A 20,712-nucleotide genomic window follows, 5' to 3' on the forward strand; every position below is an offset into this window, starting at 1 on the left:
AGGTGTAAAAATTCATCTTGATTCTTAAGTTCTTAACTTATCAAAGATGTAAGAGGAATACTAGCCCAACCATTTGCAAGAATATTCTCTCCATCAATCTCTAAACATCCAGAGACCAATGGAAAATCAGCTGGTTGGTACCTACGACACACGGACACGGCAAAATAGCACGTGTACCCGCTTCGATATGCCAACACGCGGACACGGCAGGATACGGCTTGGATCAGGTCTGCGTTAGACCCGATCTGAACCAATTTTCTAACCCGATTTCTTTACAACCCTCAACTTTCCTTTTACGCACCACGCTCGACCTTTAACCTTCACCATTGACGATTGCTGCAGCAGAGAGTTTGGCAACAATGGCGGGAGACCGCGACGACGTCCGGCAACCCACGGCGATGTCTGGTGGTGTTCGGCGACAGACAGGTAAGTGGTTTTTTTTTTCTTTTCGAAATTAGAACTTAGGGTTTCATGTTCTTGATTTGGGGTTTTTTTTGTTTTGGATTTGCCAATTTGGGGATGTTTTTGTTTGAAGATTGGACGGTTAATCCGTTGATCTTGATCCTTAACTCTTCTTCAATGCTATGGATGGTTTTTTTTTTATTTGCTCATAAACAATGTTTTGTAATAAACAATGTTTTGTTTGAAACTTTCTTTCTTATGAGATTGTAAGAGTGAACTATTAATTTAATGTTTTTTTTTATTTTATCATTTTTTAGAATATAAAATTCACCGTGTCCGTGTATCTAAAAATTTTGAAAATTGTTGTGTCCCCGTACCAGCAGCCATGTGACATAGGTTAGCACACACACACACTAAGACACAGAGAGAGAGAGAGAGAGAGAGAGAAATTCTTGATAAATACAACCCTAACCAAGTGTTCTTAGACTCACGACTTCCTTCATGGTTAGTGCCACTGACAAATCATAACCAAGATCATGTTGCTCCATGATAGATACAACAAGATTACAGTAAAAATACACTAAAAATTTACAACCTGACCCGACCGAGTCGCCAAGTCAATTCGCTGACCCACTGACCCAATTGTCTGCCAATCTGAGTTTGATTCCCCAATTTACCAACTATATTTCAATGCTTATATGCCTCGATATTGAAGGCAGCAAAAAGTTTTTGTTAATTATTTAAAAATCAAACAAGCGAGCTTACCAAATTGAGTCGAGCACCAAAAATACATTACCAAGTCGAGCTTGAGCCCAATTTGTGGAGCTTAACGAGCTCGAGCTGAGTATTTCAAGTGTCGAGCCACCCAGCTCGAGCTCAACTCGGCTCTTGTTCAGGCCTACCCACACCCCTATCCAGCTGTGTCGACACAGATATGGTGTCTTTGCAAGAGTGTCTATGTGACACAGTTGCCATATATGACCACATTGACTTTTGTGTTTATTTTTCTTCAAGATGATGATCTTAAAAAGTATCTGCTTTTTAACACTTATTAAAACTAATGGCTAATAAAATGAAGTTATGCAAAGCCCCAAAAAGCAAAGCTTGGTGCCAACGTACACCTTGCACAAACTTTCAATAGCAAAGAGAAAAAGCCAATAAATTACAAAATATACTTTACTTGCCACCTTGTTTGAAAGAAGGAAAAGAAGAAAAAGAAATATTCAAGTTCTCCTTAACGGAATGTTTCTGAAAGTATTAAAGGAGACATAATTATGGAAATCTAGGTACAAAAGAAGTCCAAAATAGATGCATCTAGAGTCTCCCTTAAGATAAAGAGAAATATTTGGAAGTGTGCCTCACAAAATTCTGACTTATTCCAGGAAGATTTTTCTGAGGCCCACAGAGCCTCATAAATTTCACCAATGGGCAACAGTTTAACAATTATTGGAGGCAATAAAAACATTGGGTCCTCATAGTAGTAATAACAGTGCAAAGAACTATTAGTATATTCATATAAACAGAAGAAAAGAAAAAAACAGGATGACAATGAAAGTCAACCACTGGCTAAAGTTATAGTACCTTGTAGCCACCACCCTTGAATAACCAATATGATAACCCACTTCATCTCCAACAGCAGTATGACGAGCTTCTGCAACCATCTTAGCAATTGCAACAACAGCAAATCTTCGAGGCTGTGTGCAAAGTATTGGTTCCAAATTCTCCTCCAAAAGAAATTGAGGTACTTGAGAGCTTTTACCTTCAGTAGCAAGTCATCATATTCATAAAACTTAAAAACAAAATGAAAGTGTAAAAAAATTAATAAGATAGCTTATTATATGTGCTAATTAGTAATTACATCATATGATCAATACAACAACACTAAAAATCAAAGAACCAAAATATACACCGGTAGCAGAGAAGGTATAAGATTAGATAGATTGCGCATTCACTCTGTCTTCATTTGCACACCACCCCTTCATGCCCCTTGGCCACTGCAAACTGGAACTGCTCCAGCACTGGCTGCATGATCGTCGATCAGCGCTACCATGAGGATATTTTGTGTGAATACAAAAGATATGGGTGGCTGCTTGTTTTCTATGATGGCATGGGCGCAACCAAGAGGTTTTATAGACAGAGGCAGAATAAGTTCCAGCTGACCACTTAATTGAAGTGTTTAGCTCCGATAAGAAAACTAACAAACGACAACATGAGTCTTCTTTTCCATAGACATGCCGATCAGTTGATTTTAACGTCTCATCAGAAAATCAGTCTCACAATCAGGAATAATCACAACCGAATAATAGTCTGTCAAGACCAAAATCATCCAATGGTCCATCGATGGCAACTGTCGACAAGATACATAGACAACTACGGCTCGTATGCATATCATTAGTATGCGGACTCTCCAAATATCTCTACTTGTTCTACAAATAAAACAGTCGTTTGTGTCTTTTAGACAGTTAAAAACCGAAGCGAGAATGACTCTGGATTGTTACCCATAATTTGCTCCAAAAGTATCAGAGAAAATGCGAGGAAAAGAACAAGACATTTCACATATCCAATTATGCATGTATGTGCGGGTTCATGTATAAGGACTACGCAACTCATAGTACGCCAGGATATTGTCGAGAATAGAAAATAGCATGGCGTACCAATGCAACTGCATGAAGAATAGACTAAACCATTTGTTTTCATCCGATCGAAGTAAATGACAGCATGACAAGTATCAGAGAAAATGCGAGGAAAAGAACAAGATATTTCACATATCCAATTATGCATGTACGCACGGGTTCATCTATGAGGACTAGGCAACTCATAGTACACCAGGATATTGTCGAAAATAGAAAATAGCATGGCGTACCAATGCAACCGCATGAAGAATAGACTAAACCATTTGTTTTCATCCGATCGAATTAAAGGACAGCATGACGAAACGGAAGATAAGAATAACGCCACAAAACGAGAGTTCGATGGAAGCAGCACATGTCAAGGATAAAGCATCACAGCCCTAAGCAAGAGCTGTTACGCAACATTCTCAGTGGATTAAGATGCACATGATCGCCTCGAGAGAATAGGGATACACATGGAAAGATATGGATGAACATGATCTTTGTTCCTAAAATCGGGTGATGATAACTTACCAAAGATTGTAACGATGCCTTTCTTGTACTATATATACGTTCAAAGGGATCAATAGAAAATGAAGTTCTCTCCAGCCTTCTCCGTTCTTCTCTAGTTTTCTCATGGTATCAGAGCATAGGGAAGACAGCAAAGTCCAACCGATTCCTTCCATGTCTAGAAGGCTGGCCTGCTGCAACTATATCTCGTTCCTCTGCTATGTCCCCAATTTATCTCAACAAGAACAGAATGATGACCACGGAAGGACCGGCGAACCAAGCGGCTCTGCCAGTACGGCACAGGAATTTTAGACCGCAGATGGTCGTCGCCGACGCCGCTTCTTTCCCTTTTTGAAAATCGGCGTCTGATCGAGCCGTTTAAGTCGGCTTTCCTTCTCCACGGCCTCAATTGCTTTCTTCTCGTCAATATCCTTCAGCACCTGTTTTTTTTCATCTTCAGCTTCATCTTGACAGAAGCCCTCCCTGCAACGGCAGGCTTCTTCGAAGGGGCGACAGGTTTCGCAGGCTTCTCTGCGGCGGGCACCTTGAAGGAGTTCTCAATCTTCGCAGGCTTGCCTTGAGAGACGAGCTTCCTCAATTTGATGGAAGGGTCTCCATTCTTGTTCGATGAGATGCAGACTATGATAAGTGCGACGTAGTGGCCAGGATTCGCTTTCATCGACGCTGCTAAAAAAAACCGACCGCAACCACTTATTCGTTTGGGTGCTGAACAGGACCCGTCATTAAGCTAGAAGGAACTATGGCAGACAAAGAGAGGAATATTGGCGACATCAACATCTCAGAAAATTCTCATGTGATGACAGATTCCTTTTATTTACATCATTCTGATAATCCCGGAAGTGTGTTGGTATCTCAACCACTTAACGGTGACAATTATGCCATTTAGAGTAGAGCCATGATAATGGCTTTGTCTGCCAAAAATAAATTAGGCTTCATAGATGGATCTATTAAAGAGCCAAATGAAGGAGATAGGAATCGTGCCTTATGGGTTAGATGCAATAATATGATTCTTTCATGGATTTTAAATTCTATTAGCAAAGAAATTGCTGCTAGTATTGCTTATGCTACTTCTGCTCAAGATGTATGGGAAGATTTGAAAAGTAGGTTTACTCAGAGTTTAGCCCCAAGAATATATCAACTGCAGAGTTCTATAATGTAGACTTCAACAAGAGACTCTATCAGTCACCATGTACTACACAAAAAATTAAGGCGTTATGGGATGAACTTAATTCTTATTCTCCCATACCGCCTTGTTCATGTGGTGCTATGAGAATTTACTCAGACCATATTCAAAGAGAAAGAATAATCCAATTCTTGATGGGGCTAAATGACTCGTATGGAGCAATTCGTGGTCAAATCTTACTTCTTGATCCATTGCCTAGCATTAACAAAGTTTATGCTTTAGTTCTACAAGAGGAAAAACAACGTGAAGCAAGATTCACGTCGCCACATTCTGAGGCTGCTCTAGCAATCACTCGCAATTATAATAGAAAGACGGAAGCCCGTGATCAAGTCTTTCGGTTTAAACGAAATAATGGAGGACGTCAGAACAGGCCCATGTGCAGCTACTGTCATGGTACAGGACATATAAAGGAAAAGTGTTATAAGCTAAATGGCTATCCTCCAGGGCATCGGCTTTATGATCCCAATTTCAAGTCTTCCATGGTTGCAGCTATAACACAAAAAGTGACAAATCTTCATACTATCGATGGTGTTGGTAATGGTAGTCAAAGTAACATGGGAATTGTGCCTTCTTTCACTATGGACGAGTACCAGAAACTCTTGTCACTCGTTAAGGATCAAACCGCCTCAATCAACTTCGCAGGTAATATCTCTTCATGTAATCTCAACTGTACACCTTGGATTATAGATTCTGGAGCAAGTCGACATATTTGTGCCGACAACTCCATCCTCCAAAATCTGAAAACTTGTCATATACCCATAAACCTTCCAAATGGCAATATAATCCCTGTTCATCAAACCGGTGACGTTCACTTGTCTTCTTTTACTCTTGACAATACTTTGTGTGTTCCCTCTTTCAAAGTAAATTTGTTATTAGTTAGTCAACTAACCAAGACACTAAACTGCTCAGTAACCTTTTTTCCCACACATTGTGTCTTGCAGGACCTGGCATCGAGGACGACGATTGGTCAGGGTGAAGAAAGAGGAGGACTATATGAATTTAAATCATTGGCGTCACCTACAAAATGTTTTGTCGTAACTTCATCTCCAGACCTATGGCATAGGCGATTTGGTCATCTTTCAACTTCTCGACTTCGGTTAGTTAGTTCTTATTTAGGGTTGAATTGCTACTTAAATAAAGATATTTGTTGCGATGCTTGTCATCGAGCAAAGCAAACACGTTTGAAATTTGATTTAAGTGATATTTCTACTAAGGAGCCTTTTGAATTAATTCATTGTGACATTTGGGGTCCCTATTCACAGTCAACTCTTACCGGAGCACATTATTTCTTGAGTGTTGTGGATGATTTTACTCGTGTTACATGGATTTTTTTAATGAGACACAAACATGAAACATTATATCTTGTGAAAATTTTTTTTGCGTTGATAAAAAATCAATTTGGTGTCATCATTAAAAATGTGAGAACTGATAATGGTACCGAGTTTTTTTCTCATGAAATGCAATTCTTCCTCAATCAACAAGGTACCATTCACCAACATAGTTGTGTCGCTACACCACAGCAAAATGGAGTGGTAGAACGCAAACATCGTCATCTTCTTGAAGTAGCAAGGGCTCTCCGTTTTGAAGCAAATTTACCAATTCAGTTTTGGGGCGAATGTGTTTTAACGGCCACCTATCTTATTAATCGTATTCCTACACCTACATTGGGAGGCATAGCTCCATTTGAAAAATTATTTAAAAAAAAACCGTCCTTTGAACATCTACGTGTCTTTGGCTCTCTTTGCTATGTTACCAACAACAATCACAACAAAGGCAAATTCGACACTAGAGCGCATAAATGCATCTTTATTGGTTATCCTGAGGGACAAAAAGCATATAAGGTCTATGATTTAGAAAATAAGAGAGTTTTTACTAATCGGGACGTTGTTTTCTATGAAAATATTTTTCCATTCCAACAAGTCATGGAGGAAGAAAGATCGATTGTTTTGCCTATGCCAATAACCCAGGAAAGTATGGTTGGCCCATTCGATGAAGTGTCACCTACGGCTGATGTTAGTGAAGACCCGAGCATGTCTACAAGTAGTGAGACACATGTTCCACCTCATGATATACTTTTGCATGACATACAACTCATCAATAGAGAAACCCTGCAATCAAACCAAGCCTTGGGATCTGAGCCAAATGAACACCTTAGAAGATCCTCTCGTCAAAAAAGGTCACCCACTTGGATGAAAGATTTTTATTGTTCTCTAATTTCGACATCTTTGATCAACGGCGACTCGATGGCAAATCCTGTAACAGGTACAAAGTATCCTCTCTCCAAGTTTACTTCTTTACATCGTTTCTCTTCTCAACACTCCATTTTTTTAGCCTCTATAGCCTCAATTTCTGAACCAGAATCCTATGAAGAGGCCAGTAAACTTAAAGAGTGGCGAGATGCCATGGACTTAGAAATAAGTGCATTACGGGACAATAAAACGTGGACTTTGACTACTCTACCAGCAGGCATCCAACCCATCGCTTGTAAATGGGTATACAAAGTAAAATTTCGGTCGGATGGATCCATCGAACGATACAAGGCTCGTCTGGTAGCAAAAGGATTTTCACAGAAAGAGGGATTAGATTACAATGAAACATTTGCGCCAGTCGCCAAAATGGTAACAGTTCGAACCCTCCTTTCCATCGCTGCTGCAAAAGGTTGGTTATTATATCAAATGGATGTAAATAATGCCTTCCTACATGGAGATTTGCTTGAGGAAGTGTATATGCAGGTACCACAAGGATACGGCCGTAAGGGGGAGAACTTAGTGTGTAAGCTTCACAAATCTCTCTACGGCCTTAAGCAGTCTCCAAGAAATTGGTTTCACAAGTTATCTATGGCGCTTAAGGAATTTGGGTTTATACAATCCAAAGCAGATCACACGCTATTTACTCTTAAACAAGGAGATGCCTTTTTGGCTGTTTTAGTATATGTGGACAACTTGATCATTGCCGATAATATGGAGGATTTTGTTGAAAAATTTAAGTCTTTCTTGTGCCAAAAGTTTCGCATGAAAGATCTTGGCAATCTTAAGTATTTTTTGGGGCTGGAAATTGCCCGGTCATCCGAAGGAATATACATTTCACAACAAAATTATGCACTCAACATTATAAATGAGGTCGGATTGTTAGGCGCAAAGCCAGCGGAAATTCCCATGGAGCAGAAACATGATCTGGATACTACTCAAAGTAAAGAAATGAAGGATCCGATGAAATATAGAAGACTGGTTGGACGTCTTATTTATTTGAGTATCACGAGACCAGATATTCAGTTTGTCGTTCATGCTCTAAGTCGTTTCATGCATGCACCAAAGGAATCACATTTTCAAGCTGCCTTGAGACTTGTCAGATTTATTAAAATGAATCCAGGACAAGGCATTTTATTGGGCAAAGAAAATAATTTTCAAGTTAGTGTATTTTGTGACTCAGATTGGGCAGCCTGTCATGAAACACGAAGATCCGTCACTGGCTATTGTGTTCTCCTTGGAGCATCTCTCATATCATGGAAAACAAAGAAACAGTCCACTGTGTCTCGCTCTTCTGCTGAGGCAGAATACCGAGCAATGGCAAATGCTGTTTGTGAGGTAACATGGTTAAAATATTTATTATCCGACTTAGGTGTCCAACACTCACAACCAGTAAATTTGTATTGCGATAATCAAGCCGCAATACATATTGCAGCCAATCTAGTATTTCATGAACGCACCAAACATATTGACATTGATTGTCATTTAGTACGAGAAAAAATCAGTCAAGGTGAAATCAGAACATGCTATGTCAGAAGCAAAGAGCAGCTAGCTGACATCTTTACCAAGGCGTTAGGCAAAGAAGCATTCAAACATTTGTTATCCACACTGGGCGTAAAGAATCTTTATGCCTCAGTTTGAGGGGGAGTGTCAAGGATAAAGCATCACAGCCCTAAGCAAGAGCTGTTACGCAACATTCTCAGTGGATTAAGATGCACATGATCGCCTCGAGAGAATAGGGATACACATGGAAAGATATGGATGAACATGATCTTTGTTCCTAAAATCGGGTGATGATAACTTACCAAAGATTGTAACGATGCCTTTCTTGTACTATATATACGTTCAAAGGGATCAATAGAAAATGAAGTTCTCTCCAGCCTTCTCCGTTCTTCTCTAGTTTTCTCAACACACGAATCCGATCGAACCAACTCAGACGCATCATGGTGATAACTAACATGAAAAAGCAACCTGAGGCCTCGGCTTCTTCCTTTCGTCCGATAGTAAGGGTGTGGACGAGATTAGGTAAAATAGTAGAAAGATGGAACGAAGCTCCGCTGTCCAATATCATAAAGAAACGGAGAAAATGTGCAAGAAAATGACGGAAAAAGGGTGGGTTTCAAGGCAACAATATTAATACCACAACCAGTGTCCCCGACGATAAGCGTGACGCGATTCATCTGGATCTTGTCGACGATCAGGCTTTTCATCTTCATTATGGGAAGAGAAGGACGAGAGTTCGCCGACGACGAAGCCATGCCTCCGCTCTCTCTCTCGTTCCTTTCCAGGAGGGAGGACGTAAGTGAAGAGATTGGAGAGTCTCTGTCTTTCCCCTTGCTTCCGCCGTGCCCCAGGACCCCGCCTTCCCCACATGCGCGGGGTTTGGACTTACGGATAGCTAGCTTGCTGGAGAAGCAACTCTTGAAAAAGGCGGGAGCCGGGCTTCACAGCCTCTGGGATTCATTCAAATGACTAAAAGGTTATTTACTGCGTAAATGTTTACCCAAATTTTACGAATACTGACCTTGTAAATTCTTTGGGTGGTTTGGACCATCACGTAATCCTTTTCCGGCTTGGCGGTGTATTTTCTCTGCGTACGCGGCTTGTAACGGTTACTGTAGAGAGAAAGGACGTATGTTCGGATCGGGGCAATCAAAATCAAATCGGGTTTTAAACTGAAGTCTCAGACCCGCCACCACCCTTGGTTCGGCCGCCGTCCGACGGCTGGGCTGGGCTCGCGTCAGTCACTGCTTTCCAAGTTTCTTGACAGCGAAACTCGGCCAGTTCGGTGTTAGGCAGTGAAAAGGCTTAGCTTTGAGCTACTCGAGCCGAGGACACCGATGTCACATTCAGAGGAAGAAGATAAGAAGCACGTGCTTCGGCTTGAGAGCCAACATCCACGTAGAGAAGGAGAGAATACTTTTCATTGGTTATATTTTCATGGGAGGAAATACAACATTTTATCAACATGTACTTGGCGCACATAACCATTTTCCTTCTGTATTCCTTGAGGCACCTCCAAGTATACTTTTTCACCATGAAAGGACACATTTTTCTACATCCAACTGCACACTGTCACTATTATATTTTATACAGTTCGCTCACTTACCAATCACCGCCTTTTTTCCTTTTTAGTTTAGGCAACATGACAAGCTCCCAAGTATAGTTCTTCTATAGAGCAGAAATCTCTTCTTTCATAGCCTTTCTCCAATTGAGATTTTGCTCGTCTTCCTCAAAATTTAAGGTTCTATATGCTGGTAGGTATTGAAGATGTAGGATCGTTAAGGTTTTGACAAGCTTTTACAGGTTGTTTCTAGAATGCATGTTATTGGACGACAAACATATGTAAATCACCAAAGTCGAGATGGAAAACAAATAGACATGGATGGTCTTCTTAGGGTTCGCTGAGGCTAGTATTGGTTAGGGCGATAGGTTGGGAGTTACTCTGGTTGCTACTTTGATTACCTTCATTTCCGGTGCAGTGGGAATTGCCATTGATCTCTGTGGTGTTATCGTTGTGTGGGCTAATGAGAGGTAGGCTGGGATTTCCGCTAGTCGGCGACTCGGCGGTTCAACGGAAGACAACGACTCCCTCGAAAAAAGCTTCTTTTTGAGAAAACATTACATTACAAGAGAGAGACAATTTTTTGTCAGACCCAAAACCATTGAAGGAACAAGCGGTGCCTATGGCGTCGGCCCAAAACCATTGAAGGAACGTTCGTATGAAGCATAATAGAACTGGCAATGTCAAGAAGTTGTCCAATTTTTTGCCCGGCAATTCCATTCTGTATTGGGCTTCATCGGCAGGTTTCTTTGAGGGCATATACCTTTTTGACGCATAAAGGTTTGGAGAGTTCCATTGATGTACTTTCCTCCATTGTCTGGTCATAGTTTCTTTATTTTTACCCCAAATAATTGGCTGAAAACCATGTGATAAAATTCTTCAAAGATCTTGGGAACCTACTTTTATTTTTAATAAAATGAATCCAAGAAACACGCAGTCTTATCTTCAACGAAACATAAATAATAGTTGTAGCCCAATTAAGACTTCTCTGGTGCCGTTCCCCAGACATGGGGAGTGCACAGTCCCAAAAAGCTCGGTAGATATACTACTACTGCTTTAAAAAGGTGACCTAGGTGACTTTGAGAACTCACAGGCGTCACGCACTACTTTCAACAGCCACTTCAGGGACAAGCTACTTCAAGATGTGGTGAGGCACATGCCCTAGTCGTGAGTGAAAAACACAGTGCTCAGAAATCCTCTTAGCTTCCCCTGTATGCACAAGGAGGCCGCCTAAAAGTTTCAGCCAGCCATACATTCAACTTGTGCACCGTGATGCCAACATCTTAGACATAGTAAAATTCATTGTGATTACTTTAATCATCATGCCCTTTTAAAAATAAGCTAAAAGTAACATCATTCTTCTCCACAAAGAGCAGATAACAATAAAGAGAATTACGCAGTAGCATTTACCGTCTTTTACATACCAAACCCGCGCCATTCATTATTTTGCAGCCTTGACAAACAATTTGGGATCTGAAACTAGGCTTTTTTCTCTTTTGGTTTAGGAGGAGAGAAGAACAATCGGAAGAACAAAGCAGCCGTAACTGATCCAATTAGAGGACAGATCCAGTACACGTAGAACTGCTCCCATGTGTTGTGGCGATTTCTTACATATGCCCAGCCATACGCCTGCGTCAAAGGAAACCCCATACTCAGAATTCATCGAACCCTCATAAGATCATACATGCAAGGCATGTGAACAAGCATCATTTCCACAAGAACAATTATCACCTGGATCCAGTAAGGCTAACCATGAAATTTAAGAGATAAATATACAGCATTTTAAGTCTAATATGTCAAAGAAGAAATTATATATCACAGAATGTAAAATTTAGCCAAGAAAATATATCTAGTATTAGCACAACTTAAGAATAAAAAGAATCTAATCTCCACAATATAACTGGATAACGGGTAGGGGAACGAGAACAAGCTCCTCGAGTGAGTGAGAAAACAAAGAACACATTATGGAGAACGTCTTGCCTTGTTCTTTTGCATTTCATTAGCCTGCAAGAGAAAGCAACCAGGCATATGGGTGGACATTTCATTTCTAAATTAGGTCATTAGAAAATTACTGCTGCAACTCCTCCGCGATTAGCCTAGGATCATCATTTTACCATTCTGACCAGCAGGGTAGCAGAATTGAAGCATTTGAAACCTATATGCATGCTGCAATTGCATGGTCCAGCCCTACCATATAAACCACGTAGGAGCAATCTATGAACTTATGTTAAGTGTGTGGCAGTGTGCATTATATTCTGTTATCCCTTTTCTTCTTAAAAAGATTCCTATGTTTTTTCTTCTTAAGAATGCTTCGTTAGTATTCTTTATAGTTTATCGATCCCAGAAGTTCCACGACCTTCATTAGAAAAGCTATATTTTCTAAAAGCTACCAAGAAAAAACTAGAGGTTTTTCCTTCTTAAGAATGATCCTTTACTAGCCAATACATCTAAAGATTTTTTATTAGTGTTTATGGTTTATAAATCTCAAAGTTCCACGACCTTGATCAGAAAAGCTATATTCTGTAAAAACTGCTAAGAAAACACTCAACGACTGCATGTGGAAACATTGCAACATTCTGAATCTCAAATATAAAAGCAACTACCAGGAAAATTTGGAACGACATTGGATGCTTTAAATGACATTAAATTCCCATAACAATGTCACACACGAAAATTAAAGTTCATGTTTGAAGTTGACAGTCAACTTCCACTTGGTTTCTGCCAGCAATAAACACTTCTCCTCTAGTAAGGAAGACCCTTTCCTTATTCCATTTGATCATGCTATCCTTTCTGCTATGTTTCTGTACAACCAGATTCAGTTCTAGAATTTTACTATTTTCCACCACTTGTCTGCTTTCCTTGTTCTCTGATTGTACCATTTTGTCTGCTCTAAGACCAGATTCTGTTTAGGAAATTTACTATTTTCCACTACTTATATTCATCAAGCATTATAATTTTTTATTTTGTAATTTGAGTGTGGTTTAGGTGCCTGGCACTTATAAGTGGCACATTTCACGGCAAACATATGGAAATCATGCTGTTGACTGTCCATTTTCCACTCAAGAAATATAAATTCATAGTTGCAGATTTCCTGGCCTGAAATTTGAGACTTCTTTCCCGAGGTCATCCACCTATTTGCATGGATGCATCTCTTTCACCACCATCAAGAAGATGCCCAATGTATGATGCTGATTGTCCTTGGGAAATTTTGAAGATACAATCGTCCAATCACTTAGACAAGCAGAAATTCAAATTAGGGTTCATTGAAATATCAAAGCCAACCACATGAAAAATTATCTGTTGATTTATTTTAGAAGTACAAGATTCTCTTACATCATGGCTATTTGAAAGGATAAAACTTCTAAACTTTTTCTCCGAGATCTAAAATAGTTTGCCCAGATCAGCTAGTAGAGCTCTAGGGGCTGCTAAGGGAGAGAGAGATTTCTATATGGTGTATATCCACCCGAATCCTGCAATGATATCAAAATCTGAAAAATCAACCCAGCTTGTGGTTCATTACTTCATTTCATTATGGAACTAGGAAATGAAATCCTAGAATGGCATTTTTTTCATGTCCTGCTTCAAGATTCACCACACTGTCCCTGTACCCGTGATTGCATAACCAAATTGTAATAAGGGATTGCAATTTCACATAAATTTCCCAGTCCTAAATCCTTTCTTAATTGCTATGTACCCAATCTAGCTCTGGTGAATCACATATACACTAATCTTCACATCCTAAGTCTCCCAAACCAACGTCTGGAACATATGGTTAAACTAGAGCAGGAACTCAAAACTGATGCTGGAAAAACCAAGTCTCTGGACGTATACCATGAGAGAAACTTTTCTTGACCAATATGATAGATCAACGAAAAATGGTTTTGTATAGGCCACAGTTCTTTTACATAATCAAGATGGATTGCCAATCCATTGAATTCTCAGGAATCCTTAAATAAGCAAAATTGCCTGATTCAGTCCATTGAATTCTGAGGAATCCATACATTTATATATTATAACACAAGAAAATAACTCATTAGAATAAGTGCTATGGGAAATAAAATATAGTTTTAAACTTGTCAAATGCAAACCTAATCAGAGGAGCATTGCCGGTTGAGAGAACAAACAATTGACTCAGGTAAAGGTTTGAAAATGACTAGATCATAATAGAAGAGGGAAGTAGTTGATCAGTTTTGTATAACCAAGCTGAGACTAATGACATTGCAATATACCAAAACCATAGACAAGGGGACGGTTTGGATTGATGCAGAATTGCATAATAAAATAATCATCAATCAATTTTTGCATGGTATGCATATCACAACAGGTAGATTACTCATTACTTTTTACAGGAGATCTTTTTCACTGTCACAAGTACCATTATGTAAGTTTCATTGATCGGAGAAGTTGCTTTTCTTGATGGTGTGTGCACACAAACTTTACATAAAGCCACAGTCAGCTTTTCTGATGCAAACTCTCAGGCAGGGTCACTGGAATATACTCGACCAACTAGATACTGTATGATGAATGAGCAATTGCCAGAAAAGTAACCGAAACTTGCAGGAAAATTGAAAAAAAAAAAAATTAATCTTCCATACTCAAGACGGAGCCGAACTCCCATACATCTATCATTTTATAAACAAGAAATTCGATTTGTGGAAAATAAAATTTTGCATTCTTATAAGCATTTTACTTCCGGTAGGATTTCTATTGCTAAACAGAATGAAATATGAATAAGCATACTATCACGTGTAATCTTAGTCCCAAAACAACAAATCAAATAACAATGTCCACGTATCAAAAGTATGATCTACCTTGACCCTATGAACCTGAGCCACCTCTTTTTCCTCTGTGTCAGTGGGTTAATGGTGAAATTGACCTTATCCTTGGTGCGATAGATGTATTTCTTTTTTCACATAAATTTACTGCTTCCTAAAAACACGTGCCCAGGAAGGCAAAACAAGAAAGCGAAATCCATAAGCAGGATTGCAGGCACTTAGTTTCATACTTTCATGTCTAACGAACTAGAAGATTTCAAGTTCCTAACAGATGACCATTTGTACAACCTACGGAATAAATCTGTTCAAGGCTGTAAGTTCCTCAGAAGTGACGAATTGTTGAGAGCAGCAAAACTCGCAACATGAAGCATCGTCTTTCTTTTTTTTCACCGCGAGAATAGGACAATAGGTATCTCTTCCACATAATGGGAAAAGCTTATTTACACTAATATAGAAGATAAATGCCCTTACTTTGTGATACATAGATATTCGTTTTGCGATATATAGATTTGGTATGACGCCAACAAGCTAGAATATATGAGCTATGAAATGGATGAAATAATGGACAACCTCAAGATTCTAAGTAATCAGCACCCCAGAGGATCTGGAAACCAAGAGTTGGTTCTGCTTCAAATCGACCATCACGAGGAACAATAAAGAAAAAGGTAGTGAAGAGCAGAGAAGAGAGGCTGTAGAGTTTACATTGGCGGGATTCATTGCTGGCCCTGTATACTTGGATCCGTTGACGACGAGTGTTACAGTTGTCGCGGCGAGCAACCACAGCTTCAGAAACTTACTCTTGGGGCCCCTCATGAGTACGAAAAGTACAATGAAACTGATGACGAAGGTCAATACTCCTTCAGCAATGGCTCCGGTGTGCAAATCAACCTTCACCGACGGCCCGCCAAGCATGTGCTTGTACTTTGCAGGCATGAACTCCTTTATGGCCAACGCACCACCCACCGCGCCGATTGCCTAAAGCACACCAAACAGTAGGGGCAGCAACAGAATTAACTCGACAGGAAATGTGTAGATATGGAACCAAAAGGAGCAGGGGAGGCTTGTGATGGGTTTGGGTGCTGTCTATATACCTGAGCAGGGAAACGGATGGCCATGGAAAAGAGGCTGTCACGACCGTAGCCGGCGGCGTAGAAAGAAGCCGTGGCCGTGGGGTTAAAATTGGCACCGCCTAAGATTTGGCCCACGGTTGTGAAGAGGAAGAGGAGGATGAAGACGAGGGTGGTTGTTACAAAAAGGGTGAGTGGGGGCTGGACCTGCAGGTAGGAGGATATGAGGGAAGTGAAAGGCCCCAAGGTAGAGATACTGAACACCCAGAGGGAGGTGATCAGTGCGTCCCCTATGGCCAATTTCACCACCCCCATCTTTGTTCTTCTTCTTCTGCTGCTGCTCACTTCCTCCTCCTCCTACTATCTATCTATCGACCTCTCTCTCGGGACATAAGAAAACTGAACAAGGTTCAGCAAAGACACTAAAGACACTGGGGCTAGGGATGGAGGAGAGAGCAAATAGGCAAAGAGGGGCAGGCAGATGCAGGGGTTGGAGCTTCTCCTACCCGCGTCGCTTTGCGTGAACGACCTGTCAAAATCGGGAACACCCATTCACCGTATTACTTTATTATCCACTTTCCCCTTGGGTTCCTCCCAGTTTCTTGCCAAGTAGAACCTGTCGCCGGTCGTAGTACTGAGCGTGGGTGGACAGGAACGCCCGCCTCCCGAGCTGGACGCGTTCCGGGCACATGAGCGGCCACTGTAATCGAAAAGAAGAGAAAAGGGAGCCGGCGTCCTCCCTCCTTCGGCACGAACCGCTTTCCCACCAAGTGTTTTGTGTTCCACTTTGCCAGAACATGCAGTAACGTCCCGAAAATGCGAAAAGTGGCACCGATTTGTGGAGGCCTCGTTTTCCCGGCGCAGACCACTTAACTTTTGTCAAGACCGTACTTATTATATATATATATATAAATATCTGACGAATTGGTAATGTGGACTGAAATATATATATATATATATATATAAATAATTTTGGCAAAACCTCTTTTTCAAATGGATCACGTCCCCAGGTTATTCACAACAAGTTTCAGTCTTATTATCCAAACACGCAAACCAGTGTTTTCAAAAGTGATTAGAAAATTAATTTGTTACCAAACTAGTTTTTACAAAATTATTATTTTTATGTGCCATCCAAATGCTACCTATATTTTTTCGTGAAAACTGTTAAATTATTCTTTTAACTTGAAAAGGAAAAAAAAACTGGCCACGAATTTTTTTCAGCATTACCTTTGTAACACAATCACATTCCTATCGTTTTGGCTGACATTTTTTTTTATTTCTAGTTAATAGAAGTTTACGTCGTACTTTTTATTTGATTTTTTTTTAATGAAAAGGTAATTATTAGTTAAAGAGATCCTTTTTGAAATTGCAAACATACAAGAATAGAAGGGAAACCGGATGCATGAATATCAAGTAGAGTAGCAGAATAGAATGAACAAGTGGAAGAAAAAAAGCAACAAGGCTCTTCCATTTTTTAATCGGCTCGGCAGTCGGCGCTTCTCCCCAGATGAAGGCTAGGTGAGATACAGCAAGCCTCCTTCCTAACTCTAGAGCAGAACCGTGGGTTCTTTGGACGGTTAGGTAATCTGCATCACCTTCTTCGTCTTCCAAAACTCTGCCAATCAATGCGGTCGTTGAAACAAACAGAGGAGACAGGATGGTGGCCCATGCCGACGGCAGACCCAAAACGTTTTGGCCCAGGAATACTAACTAAGAAAATCTTGAACCCCCTTCTAAGAAAACAGAATAACACTATATACATATATGATTAAATGCTTCAAAGGTAGGCAAAAAATGTGGGATCCACTCATTCATTTATATAAAGAAAGTCTAGGGGGGCTGCGTGAGCAACTAAGCCCACATGTTGCCATTAAAACTGCATGTCTGCTCCGCATACTTCATCCCCACATACTTCAGGATTACGGGGAACCGAAGCTCGTCAATCCTTTCTAGTAGGCATAAATCGAGAAAATTTTTTGTTATGTATTGAACATCTTCCTTGAAATCCAGATATAGAACCTTTCTGAATTTTCCAATACAATGATCTCGGTGTTTCCAACAGATATCAAATAAGAATCATCTACCCCACCCGTGCTTTGAGCTTCAACTTCGGTCACATTCAAACCGAAGCCATGAGAGCAGTATTAAGACACCAAGACATAAGAATCATAAGCCAAGCTTGAATTGTCCTCTCTTTTTGAACTTCTTGCTATTTATTGTGAATTTTTATATCCATAGTGCCGAAATCTACTGTTCAAACAAACAAACCATAGATCCCCAAGAGCATGGGTTTTAGATTAGCCTTGAATCTCAGCTTAATTTGATCTTTTGTTTTTCTGAAGAAGCAAGTGGCCCACCTCAAAAATATTAAAAGGAAGAGGCTTTCCTCCGCAGTAAATGGCAAATTTAACTTTGACCCTTACAGGACAACATTTAAACGAGTCAAGCTAAGTTAAGTAGGCTCGGCAGCTTCTTAATGTTTCATATGTCAAATGTCTGTTCTGGTGTATTCACAAAAAAGGTTTTGGGTTTAATTGCAAAAAATTAAATTAGCTTAAATATTTCCCAAGAAAGATTGCAATGGACACAAAACCTTATGTCACTTCATCAATTATCCGAATTCCTGATCTGTTCACATCTTGCTTTGCTTCAGTCTACCATTGGAATTTGCCTGGGTATGTTGACTGATTACTATGCACAAAGGAATAAAGACGAGAAACAAAAGAAAAACGAACATTTGAATTTTTGGCAAAAAAGAAAAAGAAAAAAACTATAGTTCAATCTTTCCTTTCTATTTGTGATATACTGAAATACCAACTACGTTCCTGGTCTCAGAATACAAACGATAGTTACAAAGAAATGGTTGGTGCTAGTGGCATTTAGATCTAGGGTGCCCATGAAAAAGCAAATACGAGGACGACTTTGTCAGATGCATGTTTTTTAGTTTTTTTTTTTGGGTTCATCCAGGTAAAGATCTTAGGTCAATATTCAGATCCTATTTTTAGACTGGTACGGTAAGATGTCTGATATCAGAGGAGACTGGAGAGGCGCTCTGATGTTAAACTAATGGACCTCAGGTGGTGGGGAGATCTAATGCCAAACTAGATCAGAGATAAGAGTTTAACATATTATGAGTTACCTTGTTCAACTAAATCTGCAAAGATATATGGCAACAAAGGCATGACCTTGTCTTCATATGGTTTGCAGAGTAAAGGAAAAGAGTGTACAGCTAAACAGAGTAGAGGGAGGGTCTCGAGTTTTACATTAGCAGGGTTCATCGACGGCCCGGTGTAGCTCGATCCGGCCATCCTGAGGGAGACGGTCACCATGGAGAGCAGCCACACCTTCAGAATCGTGCTATTGGGTCCCCTAATGATCACGAAGAGAAGGGCAAGATTGAAGCAGAAGGTCAAGATTCCTTCAGCAATGGCTCCCGTATGCAGATCCACTTTTATCGACGGTCCGCCAAGAAGATTCTTGTGCGGCATAGGCATCAATTCCTTGACTGCTGATGCACCACCCATCGCGCCAACGGCCTAGAATTCAAAAACCAACGAAAAGAAAAAGGCAACGATAAAAGGTCTGCAGGGAACCTCTGTGGGTGGAAAGCAACGAGATGTCCGGCTGTTCGACCCGTGGTTGGTCGTTCATACCTGAGCGGGAAAACGGATGGCTAAGGAAAAGAGGCTGCCGCGTCCCAACCCGGCGGCATAGAAGGTAGTCGTGATAGCCGGATTGAAGCTGGCACCACCGAGGAATTTTCCGATGGAGATGAAGATGTAGCGCAGGAGGAAGACGATCGTGGTCCTTAGAAGGAGGGCAAGTGGGGGACGGGGTTGCAGATAGGAGAACAAGTTGGCGGTGAGCGGGCGCAGCGTGGAGGCACAGCCCACCCAGAGGAAGGTCATAGCTGCGTCCCTTGCGGCTATCTTCACCATCCCCATGTTGGTCGTCCGCCAGTCGGCGCCTCTATTGGCCTTCCCCACAAAGGAATTAAGAAGAGAAAAGGAGAATCAACAGGTTGGGCTCATTGCAGGAAAGAAGCCTTATCGCGGGAGAGGGAGAGAAGTGGGGCAGGCTGCTCCGGACAAACAGTCCGAGGGACGCAAAACAAGGGTCCCTTGGGGTGGGATGAGGTACCAACCAAACTACCATGATCCATTAATGGCCATTCGAAAAATGTCCTTCACTATTCAATTTCCCATTCTTAAAGATATCAGGGAAATTGCCATCGACTGCAGAGCTGCAACAATTTCAGTATCAACTGAACCAGAGTGGTCCGCTCCAGTGAAATGGGTATGCTGCATTAGCCAGCCATTCCGCCCCTGATGTCATCTTTCTTAAAATTTGGAGGTTCATGTCTTCTGGAGTTCCACTGACTGCCTGAAATAAGCAGACAACAGGTCAAGCCTGCTCTGCAGTCACTCTTCTGTGCTTGCACTCTCTCTTCTCCTCATCTTGCACACACACACACACTTTTCTAAGTATGGATCAACAGCCTCTTCTCACCCTAGAAGGCCACTCGATCCCTGTTCAATGTGAAAACTGTAAATACCTTACGTTCTTTTCCCTCCAACTTTGAGCGCTACTGACTTGGGACTAGGGATGTCAAGGAATCCATCCCGAATTGCCATATTTGGTTTTTCAGATGTTCATTTGGATTTGAATTCAGATTTGAATATGAGCGAAGAAAAACTCTGTCATATATGAATCTGAATCCAAATTTACAAATTTGAATCTGATTTTCAGATTTATATCTGAACATGAATCCGACTGTCAAACCAAATACAAACTGCAATATGGATATTTATTTAAAACTACAGCCAATCTGAACC

General features: G+C 40.7%; 2 protein-coding genes across 7 annotated transcripts in view; both read right to left on the bottom strand.

Moving 5' to 3' along the window:
* Nucleotides 1-9,401, bottom strand: part of LOC116262542 (DExH-box ATP-dependent RNA helicase DExH8) — a 28,072-nt gene extending 18,671 nt beyond the window's left edge. For 3 of the 5 annotated variants that reach the window (XM_031641996.2, XM_031641997.2, XM_031641995.2), the window contains exons 1-2: nucleotides 9,112-9,401; nucleotides 1,984-2,161 (exon numbers count right to left, since the gene is read on the bottom strand). In XM_031641996.2, the coding sequence (XP_031497856.1) occupies nucleotides 1,984-2,161; nucleotides 9,112-9,229 (296 nt within the window). In that variant the 5' untranslated portion in view covers nucleotides 9,230-9,401. Of the gene's footprint in view, nucleotides 1-1,983; nucleotides 2,162-3,545; nucleotides 3,640-8,776 lie in introns of those variants that run through there. The other 2 variants (XM_050080179.1, XM_031641999.2) reach the window with 2 other exon arrangements.
* Nucleotides 9,402-11,325: 1,924 nt separating this feature from the next.
* On the bottom strand, nucleotides 11,326-20,209 carry LOC116262526 (aquaporin SIP1-2). 2 transcript variants are annotated; one of them, XM_031641978.2, is made up of 3 exons: nucleotides 19,531-20,209; nucleotides 19,141-19,413; nucleotides 11,326-11,664 (listed from the first exon to the last, which is right to left on the bottom strand). In XM_031641978.2, exons 1-3 carry the CDS (start codon nucleotides 19,819-19,821, stop codon nucleotides 11,515-11,517), a joined length of 714 nt encoding a protein of 237 aa, XP_031497838.1. In that variant the 5' UTR covers nucleotides 19,822-20,209; the 3' UTR covers nucleotides 11,326-11,514. The 2 variants fall into 2 exon arrangements, with proteins under 2 accessions (XP_031497838.1, XP_031497837.1); XM_031641977.2 differs by lacking the exons at nucleotides 19,141-19,413; nucleotides 19,531-20,209 and adding exons at nucleotides 15,513-15,785; nucleotides 15,902-16,695.
* Nucleotides 20,210-20,712: the final 503 nt, after the last annotated feature.

Source organism: Nymphaea colorata, chromosome 10 (genome assembly GCF_008831285.2).
Source record: "Nymphaea colorata isolate Beijing-Zhang1983 chromosome 10, ASM883128v2, whole genome shotgun sequence".
Classification (NCBI taxonomy): Eukaryota; Viridiplantae; Streptophyta; class Magnoliopsida; order Nymphaeales; family Nymphaeaceae; genus Nymphaea; species Nymphaea colorata.